Here is a 9,966-nt window from a genome sequence, read left to right as displayed (position 1 = left end):
CTGCTGCTCACCGAGTGGATCGCACAGCCCCTTGCAGATGAGGTCCCCGACATCCTGAAGATCACCCCAGAACCCAGTACTCCCCCAACCCCCATGTTCACATCCCAGCAGAGAGGAGACGCGGCAGCAACACACACAAACACACTTTATTGAACATGCTTCAAAGAGCTGCGGACCTCCCGCTAGGATTTCCTTTCCCGAGACCCCCGAGATCAGCCCCGAGCTCAGGAGGATGGCCTTCTGCAATGCCCATCCATCCGCTTCCGAAGGCCCTCTGCGGAGAGCAACCACCGTGCAGTGGCCCTGCCCCAGAGCAGCTGGACACAGGGCAGTGCCCGGCACGGTGAAGCCAAGAGGGAAACATCTTATCTAGACAAATAATGGCAACTGAATAAACAGAACAAAGAGAAGCAGAACACCAAAACACCGTATTCACAACACCCCCTCCCCCCGGGTCCAGTTCTTCTCGTCCAGTGTCAGAAGTCCTGGTGAGGGGTGAGCATCAAACCACTCGCTCACTCGTCGTCGTCGTCTTCATCGTCCACTCTTTTCTGCTGGCACCTGGCCTTGGGCTGGAGAACCAGCGGCAGGCATCCGGGCTAAATCTACAGCGAGAAAGCAGAGGTTGGATTCCCAGCCGCAGCCAGGAGAGCAAGCGAGAGCTCTGGCTGGCATGGGGAGCTGCGCACACGTGCCCCACACAGGGAGGTGGCTGACCCATTGGGCCGGGACCTCCCCTCGGGGCTGGACACTGGTGGCCTCTCCACCTGAACACCTCCCAGTCTGGTCTTCAGGCACCCCTGATCGTGGTAGGAGCTGGTCCTTCACCGGGGTGTCCAGGCTGGCTGCCTGACCGGGTGGGGGTTTGGGGCTGAGTGTGGGGGGGGGAGGGGGAGGCGGCCCTCCCTGCCCACCTGGGTGGCCAACGTGGCCATCAGGCTGTGGGGAAGGGTCGCTGGTTTGGGGCTTTTCCCCGGCCTCGCCTCCCAGGCTCCCTGGTGCTGCCGCCTGAGAAGAGGATTCGTGGTGACTGACCTGCCCGAGCTCGTCCTCGTCGTCATCGTCCTCCTCCTCCTCCTCGGACTCGAGGATGTTCTCCACGATGTCCTCGAGCTCCCCCAGGTGATACTGCTGGGACTCCTCAGCCTCCTGCTCTGCTGCCCGGAGGAGGCTCTGTGGCTCCCAGCCAGGCCCTCCCGGGCCCTCCCCACAAGCAAGGCCCATCTGGGCGAGGCCGGGGGCGCCGGGAGCCTCGGTGGATGCTGCCTGGCTCAGGCCTGCAGGCACAGTGGCATCTTCTCCCTCGCGAGCGGTGGCCTCTCTGGTGCCAGGGGAGGCGGCTGCCCGCGTGGCGTCATCGGTGTCGGCAGTCTGGTCAGGGTCAGGCTCGGCAGCAGCTCCGTCTCCGTGGGCACACACGGCGGCCCCGCGGGCACCGTCGCTGCCTGCGGGGCCCTGGGGGGCCCCTTCAGCGGCCGGGGCGGACTCGGCAGCAGCAGCTCCGTGGGCGCACACAGCCTGGGCGACAGCCAGACCACCGCTCTGCCCCCTGGCTCCTACCTCTCCGTGGGCCCGCTCATTCCTAGCCAGGCCCGCCTCCCACGCCTCGGTCTCCCGCACTAGCCGCAGCAGCCCCACAAACCCCGGGGGCCTCCGCTCCAGCCTCAACCTCCTCAGGTTGTTCTGGAGCACGCGGTTGGGCCGGGCTCGCATCAGCACCTGGCGGGCTCGCACCTGGTCGGCGACCGCTGGGTGGATGGCCCCCTTCTCCATGGCCATCTGCAGCAGGCCTTCCAGGCGCATCACGTAGGCAAACAGAGTCTCCCGCGGCCGCTGGGAGCACGTCAGGAACTTCAGCCTCGCGGTCATCCGGGTGTCCTTGTTCCCAAACACCTGCACGAGCGCGCCCAGGCAGTCCTGCGCGGGGGTGTCGGGGTGCTCCTCCAGGAGCCCGCACAGGAGATCCAGGGCGGGCCCGCCCAAGCTCTCCACCAGCCGCCGCCTCCGCTCCCGCTCGGAGATGTAGCGCCACAGGTACAGCATGTCGTTGGCATGGTCCAGCCAGCTCTCGAAGGACTCTTCCCCACAGCCTGGCTCTTCCCGCCCGGAGAACGGTCTCAGTTCCTGATAGGCCATGTTTTCCAGGATCGGCTGCAGGGCCTGGCTCCACTGCTGGGCCCAGGCGCCGGACGCATCGGTCCCTCGGGCTGCATCGAAGGCGCCTTCCTCACCCGGCACGCCCGCCTCGCCCGCTGCACCCGCCACACTCACGACCCCCATCACCCCTGCGAAGCCCATGTCGCCCCCAGCGCCCTCCTCATCCGACACTCTGGCCTCACCCGCCGCTCCGGGGGCTCCGGGGGCCCCCGCGCCCCCCATCGCGCCCCCCGCTGCGCCCACGCCCCCTGCTTCTCCCTCAGCACCTTCGGCTCCGGAGATGCCTGCTCCTTCTTCCTCACCGGAAGCCCCTTCCTCACCGGAGAGCTCTGCCACAGGGGGGGTTCCTTTCTCATCTAACGCTTCCTCCTCAGCCGCCTCTTCTGCCTCACCCAGAACTCCGGCCTCCGCCCCAGCGCCAGCCTCGGCTGGGGCTCCTCCTTCACCGGCAGCTGCTCCCTCACCCGGATCTTCTGCCTCGCCTCCCAAGCCTTCCTGCAGCGCGTCGCTGTCGCTGTCGCTGCTGTCCTCCGCCAAAGCCCAGGGCGCCCGGCCGAGGCGTTTCCCCACGCCCGCTACTCTGCTGGCCCACGAGACGCCCTCATCCCCATCTCTCTCCTCGCTCCCAGCCCTGCCCTTGGCACCCACGGCCACCCCCTCGCCTTCACCAGCTCCTCCCCGGACCCCGGGGCCTCCCTCGCCTCCTTCCTCCTCTCCGCTCTCTTGGCTCTCAGGCCCGGATCCCGCCTCCTCCCCCCATCCTCCTTCACTCCCAGAGCCTTCCTCATCCGCAGAGCCTTCCTCGCCCCCGGAGGCCCCACGGCGGCCAGCTCCTTCACCCTCCTCACCACGGGCGCCTTTCCCGGCCCCAGCTCCTCCTCCCGCAACCTGGGGAGCTTTCTGGCCTTCGGTTCTCTCCCCGCCTGCCACCCCTTCCTCGCCCCCACCACCGGCCTTGCCCCCCACTCCTTCACCGGGCTCTGCTTCCGGGCCTCCAGCTCCGTCCTCACTCCCAGATTCTTCTCCGTCCCCATCTCCCTCCTCGCCCTCACCCTCGCCTCCAGTTTCTTCGCCCGCCGTCCCCATCCCTTCCTTGTCCCCAGACCTTTCCTCCCCGCCACCCGTTTCCTCAACCTCGCTTCCGTCGTCCTCCTCAGATCCTTCCTCGCCTCCACTGCCGTCCTCCTCCCCGGATCCTCCCTCACTGCCGTCCTCCTCGCCGGACCCGTCCTCGCCTCCATCGCTGCTCCCGTCCTCCTCCCGGGATCCTCCCTCACCTTCCCCGCTTCCGTCCTCCTCCCCGGACCCGTCCTCGCCTTCCTCGCTTCTGTCCTCCCCTCCGGACCCGTCCTCGCTCCCACCTCCTTCCTCACAGTCCTCCTCGCCGCCAGCTCCATCTCGGCCTGCGGCTCCGTCCTCACTCCAAGACGACGTCTCCTCACTCCCGGATCCTTCCTCGTCTCCATCTCCTTTCTCGTCCCCGGTCCCTTCCTGGCCCTCAGCTCCTCCTTTGCCCTTAGCAGCTTCCTTTCCCCGCGGTCCCTCCTTGTCCCCACCTTGGGCCTCAGCTTCAGCTCCTTCCTCACCTCCCGCACCTGCCACTGCCACCGCCGCCGTGCCTTCTGGTCCTTTCTCGGATGCCACTCTCTCCTCATCCCCAGCTCCCTTCTCTGCTCCAAACTCCTTAAGCCCCCCAGCTCCTTCCTCCCCCGCGGCTCTTTTCTCATCCCCGGCTCCTTGACCCCCAGCGGCAACCCCCCCCACGGGACCGCCTGCCACGCGGGCCATTCCTTTGTCACCTAAGGGGACCCAGCCCGCGTCTCCCGCCTCCTCAGACGCGCCTTCCTCACCCACCACCGCAGCCACCCCAGATGCCCCGTGCCCCTCGGGCAATGCGCCACCGGGGCTGTCCTGGGCCTCGGCCTCCCGGGCGTGCGGCAGGAAGGCCACAGGCCACAAAGCCCCGCTGCCTGCTATGGCTTGGGGGATCAGATTTCGGTTTAAACGCTCAGCAAACTCCACCAAAGCCACCCTGGTGCCCAGCTCCTTTCTGAAGGCCCTGCAGAGCACCCGGTAGCTGCCCAGAGGCTGCAGGGAAGCCTGCACCGCCTCCTGGAATTCACCCTCCTGGCACTCCTCGGGAATGTCCAGGATGAGCAGCGAGCGCCGGGTGTCGGCGCCCACCGACTGGCACCACTCCTTCAGCATCTCCAGCACCTTAGCAGTGGGTGTGGGGGGCGGAGGCATGGTGGGCGGGGGGCGGGAGCTCACTGTGCGGGTCTCTCGGGTGCCCTGGGGGTGCAAAGGGGAGGAAGGCCTGGTTGGAGCCAGACAGCTCAGAGCCAGCCCCTGCCACCCTTCTCCACGAGCTCCTGCTCCCCTGTCTCGGCTGGCTGCTTCTGCTTTGCAGGAAGCTTTCTCAAAGCGAGGTAAAGCTGCTGGCGAGATACAGGGCTAGCCACACTCGGTTCTATCCGGTGGCAGTTGGCTTCTTGATGACCCCTCCGCACCCACCTCCAAGAAACGCGCCAGCTCCTACATTTTCAAAAGCATCGCTCTCTCTTCAGGGTGTGTCTGACCTGCTACCAGGTCCCCGCTCATTCCTGATACGCTACTGCCACTCACTGCTTGCCCTCTTTGGTCTCACTATCAGTGGTGTTGCAAACCTTGTACCCTCTGCAAAGATCCGACTTTCCCTTCTGCACAGACTCCTACGCAGGGTGGAACCCAAAGCCTCATGCTGGTTACGCTTACTTGCTCACTGGTCCACCGCGGTCCACCGCGCTTCTGACTTCCGCTGGGGAACTGCGGACCGAGTGTCTCACAAACGGCTGCCCGGCGAGGCCCGGGCAGCTGGGAGCGGGTTGGTGCCTGGGTCAAGTTGGAAACCGCCTCCCAAGTTCTCCTGATGCTTTCCTCGTTGACCTGTGGGATGGCAAATACGTACACCTGTTATCCTTCTTCATTTCAAGGGCAATTTCACGCCAACCCTCTCTAGGGTCGAGTAGAAATGCCATGCGCTTACATTTCAGGAAAACATTTTCAGCCCCGAAAGTTGCCCAGGCGTTTGTGGGCTGAAGCTAGGCTCCAGCCTCTTCAGCTGCTACCGGTGCCATGGTCACTGGAAGTGAGTACGCAGGGACAATGCCCACTGCCTCACTTTCCTCTAGGTACACGCCTTCCCTGCAGCACTTCAGGAAGAGCAGCTGAAGGTGCAAGCAGCCACAGGACGTGGTCATCTCCCCTTCTGCCGACCGGACCAGGCGGGCAGTCAGGCATTGAAGGCCTCGCCCCCCAACTAAGTAGCAAGGCCTACCCTCCTATCTCACCTCTACGCCCCCCCCACCCCCGCTGCGTTCTTGCTGAAGGGCCTGGCGGTGCCCTGCCCACTGGGTGGACTGGGTCTCCGCCTGAGACTCCAGTCACAGGAGGTGCCCAGCCTCGTGGAACGGTAAGCTTCAAGGACACTGGATGAGGCTGGGGTGCAAAGACTTTGGACAACCTTGGCCTTCCTGGCTCTGCCCAGCTCACCAGCCAGGAAGCCTTTCCCTGTGGCCAGCTCAGAGTCTGCCTATGCTGTCCCTCCTCCCCGCATCCGTGAGGTGAGGCTCTCCAAAGTAGTCCTTCCTGTTGGCTTGTCAAGGCCCCCATTACTTAAGGAGGTGGGCTTCACGTCAGAGTCCTCCTCCCAAGGGGCGTCTGGTCCGAGGCCTCCCCTTGCTGACCCCACGACCCTAGGCACTGGAAGAATCCTACTAGACCCGAAGCCTGTGCTCCCCGAAGTGGTGATGGAGGGGCTGCAGGTGTGGAGACCTTACTTGTGGGGATCCAATGTCGCCCAAGTACAACCCACTTGCCCTGACGCTAAACTCCGTTTCTGCCCTGCTCCCCTCACTCCACCCCCAGATGGCATACCAGGCTCTGCATGGCCTGCAAACTTCTTCACACACTCAGACCCACACTCCATGCGGGCCCCTAAATGTCCTCAAAAACTGCCACTCGAGGCTCATGCGGCCACCCAGGCTCCACAAACCTCCTCACCGACTGAGACCCAGGCTGCGCGCGGCCTACAAACCTCACGGCCTGAGCTCCTCATGACCTGAGACCCAGGATCCGTGATTCCCACAAACCTCCTCAAACCCCAAGCCCCAGGCTCCAAGGCCGGAAAACCTCTTCAAATTTTGGGGCCCGGCCTCCAAAAGGCCCGCTAACCGCCGCGGCTCTACTCCCACCCTGCGGAGCGTCCAGAGCCGTAGGCCGACTGGCCGTCAGTGGCCCCGGTAGCCGCACCTCCCGCTCCGGCCCGGCCTTGGCCGCGGCCTCACCCGGCTGCCCAGCCTGGGCTCTGCCGCACCCACCCCGCACTAGGCCCCGGGCCGGGCCCTGACCACCAGGCCGCGCCATGCTCCCACAGCCCCCCGCAGCTCCCAGCCCGTGTTCCACCTGCCCCGAGCCCCCGACCCAGACCCTCACCCACCGACAAGAGCACGACGGCCCACCTGCCCTTCCTCGGAGCCTTCACTGTAGTGCGGCCGGCGGGCCGGCCCGAGACCCACTGCCTCCACCCGCGGGCCCGACGCGGCCGGAGCCCTCACCCCACCGCCCCTCACGCCGCCCCAATTCTCAGGCCCCAGTCCCCGTTCCGCACCCGCCAGCTCCTCAACTACGTTCGGGGACCCCGTGGGGATAGTGGTGCCGCCCCACACCCTCACAGCCCGGGCCCGGACACACTTTTGCCACTCTGGGGTCCCGTGCCACAGGACTGGTCGAACGGCCGACTCCCACACGTGAGGAGAAGACTGTTCCAACCGCCTCCGCAGCCCCTGCCTGGACAGGTCTGGACCGGTTCTAACCAGTTGGGAGCGCGTGACCCAACGGACAAACCAGGGAGCGCGGGAGTTCCCAGAGCTCCGCCCCTTTCCCCCAGAAAACCCCGCTCTTCCCAGAATCCTGCACTGCCTCTTCTACCTCTTCCCCACCCCACCCAGCAACCCTACACACAAACCAATGAGTGCGCGAGTTCCCGGAGCCCCGCCCCTTTCCTCCAGAAACCCTTGCTTCTCCCAGAAGCCTCCACCACCCTTTGTACCCCCCTCCCCACCTTCCCCCACCCTGCCACTCTATCGCCAAAGCAAGGAGAGTGCGCGTTCCCAGAGCCCCGCCCCTTTCCCCAGAAAACCCCTCTTCTTCCAGAAGCATCTACCACGTCTTCTCCGCCCTCCCCATCGCACCCAGCAGCCCTGCCAAGGAACCAATGAGTGCGGGAGTTCCCGGAGCCCCGCCCCTGCCCCAGAAAGCTCCGCTTCTCCCAGAAGACGCCACCACCCCTTGTAAACCCTCCCCACCGCTCCCAGGGACCCTACCCACAAAGCAAGCAACGCGGGAGTTGCCAAGCCCCACGCCTTTCCCCCAGAAAGCCCCGCTTCTCCAGGAAGCCTCCACCACCGCCCCACGTCTTCGCTGCCCACCACTCACCGGGCAAAGCACCAGCAAGGTCCCCAGAGCTCTGGAAGGGGGGCCAGCGTCTGGCCCACGTGACCCGAGCCTTGGTCCCTGAGGCGGCGCCACTGGCGCTCGGCCCCCTCTGCACAAGGGAGAGCGAAGGGCGGGGCGCTCCCGCCTCCAGCGCTGAGCCGCCATCACACAGCCACAGGCTGGCTCCCGTCTGCGGGACGGACTCACATCCCCAGGATGCTTATGTCTGGCTTCCCTCCCACTACACCTGCCAACCCGAGAACTCGGACAGGGGCAGCGCAGGAGCCCCACAGAGTGTCGGCTCTCACCCAGTTTGCCACTGCCCTCTCCACTGCGCGTCCCCACTGCAAGCACCTAGCCTAGCCACTACTACCGCCACTGCGCTCATCACCCTCCTTTGCTTTGAGCACTTAACTTTGATCTTCCCAGTTTCTCAGCCTGCCCTTGGACTGCACCGTCATTCTGCCTCCTCTTACCACCACCACCCTCGCCTATTCAAGCCGGATCTCTGGGTGTCTTCCTTGTTACATCCACACTGACAACCTCTGCCTTTTAATTGCAGTTTTTAGGCCAATACACTTTATTGCACCCAAGATAGTAGATTCAGCCTTACAGCCCTGACCTAGCACCCACAAGGCCAGGCTTAGGGTTCCATCTCTACACAACATACACATTAGACTTCATTATGACTGCCATTATTATTATTACCTGTAGTTACTTGTGTCAAGGACTTTCAACTGCACCTATCAATTTCCAGTACATTGCATCGTGATCAAGGCCACAGGTTTATGAAGTGAAAGTAAGGAGACAGTAGAGCTCCAAGGCCTGGAGGGAGAATGGGTTCTGGGACAACTTCCAGCTCGTAGGACTTGAGGAGAGGGTCAGCAGGTACCTCCTGCAGGAGGGATCCTGCAAGATTGACAGTTTTGAATGGCAGGTGGTGGTCATGTGACAGCTTTTCAACCGCTCATAGCCAACCCACAAAGCATTCAGTAGTAATGATGAAAATGATATGCAGGGCAGAAACATGAAGCCTTGATTTGGGGTTTCTCCAGAAACTGTTGCAGCCCTCTCCTCGTAGGCGTGGATCTTGGTGACACAGTCCACATCCCTGGAGGGAACATGCAGGTGATGAGGAGGTGCCACCCATTGGGCAACCTCAGAACCAGGCACATACAACTTTATGCAAGCCTTGGGACAGGGTTTTGGAGGTGACCTTGGACTGTTCCTGTAGGCAGGGGTGGACTCCTGAGCCAGGCTCACAGGTGGCCCTCAAGCCCATGGACCCTGTTTGATCCTCCTTTCTGCCACAGAGACTCATCCCCACTTCGGCCCATCCATCGTCCGTGCTCTAGTTGATATATGATATATATCTCATACACGGGAGAAACCCTACAATGAACATTATCACAGTTTTTGCATTGCCATGTGTACCACCAATACGTTTCTGGTGAGCAAATAGAAGTTCTGCAGGACTTTCCCACGTAGGTCCTTTTTCTGCTGTCCTTCATTCCTGCACAAGATCAAGGTTGTTCCCTTCTTCTGGCTTAGGTCGAGACACTTCCTTTAACACTTCCTTTGGCACACAGTTCACGGCATGAGTTCACCAGCCTTCTGTGTGTCTCAAAGTGGCCTTATGGTGCCTTCGTTCTTGGTGAGTGTTTGCCGTGGAGGTAGAAATGGACTTGCGTGATAAACATTTCTCCCCTTCCTCCCAAAAGTAAAGATGCTCTTCCACTGTCTCCTGGCTCCCATCGTCTCCGTTGAGAACTCAAGAGATCTTCTTCCTTGTGTGCCATGCTTCATGTAGCTGTGCCTACCTTTGAGCATTTCCCCTTCTCCTTTTGTTTGCCTTATTCTGACTGCTGGCTAAACTAAACTGCGTATGGTTCTACCTCATATTCAACTTCCTGGGGGTCCACTGAGCTTTTAGAATCCATATGTTCTGTTTCCCTTTCACTCTCTCTGTCTGGAATCTTCAGGCGTTGTTTCTTCATGAAGTTTTTTCTCCTCCTCGCTGGTTCCTCCAGCAATTCCATATGAATATTAGACATGTTTTGCCATGGTCCTGCCATCCCCTGAGGTCTCTCTGATCTCTCTGTTCCTTCTTCAAGTCTTGTTGTCCCCTCCTTTCCACAGAATGGATCGAGTTGACTTACCTCTCCTCCTCCAGTTCTGTATGCTCGTGACTGTGACCCATAGTCTCTTACTGTGACCATGCAGTGAAGCCACAATCCCAGCACTTCAGAGAGAGTCTGAGGCCAGAGGACTGCCAGCTTGGGGCCACCCTGCTTTACGTAACCAACTCTCGTCCCGCCCAGGTTACACAGAGAG

General features: G+C 62.3%; 1 protein-coding gene across 1 annotated transcript; it reads right to left on the bottom strand.

The window, feature by feature from the left end:
- Nucleotides 1–515: 515 nt before the first annotated feature.
- LOC122097029 (paraneoplastic antigen Ma6F-like) lies at nt 516–4,365 on the bottom strand. The gene is made up of 4 exons (XM_042667505.1): nt 4,024–4,365; nt 2,557–2,616; nt 1,036–2,484; nt 516–572 (listed from the first exon to the last, which is right to left on the bottom strand). Exons 1-4 carry the CDS (start codon nt 4,363–4,365, stop codon nt 516–518), a joined length of 1,908 nt encoding a protein of 635 aa, XP_042523439.1.
- Between the last annotated feature and the right edge of the window lie 5,601 nt (nt 4,366–9,966).

The sequence above is a fragment of the Dipodomys spectabilis genome, unplaced genomic scaffold (genome assembly GCF_019054845.1).
Source record: "Dipodomys spectabilis isolate Male_0828 unplaced genomic scaffold, ASM1905484v1 ptg000411l, whole genome shotgun sequence".
In the NCBI taxonomy this organism is placed as follows: Eukaryota; Metazoa; Chordata; class Mammalia; order Rodentia; family Heteromyidae; genus Dipodomys; species Dipodomys spectabilis.
This window is presented reverse-complemented; position numbering and strand designations above follow the sequence as displayed.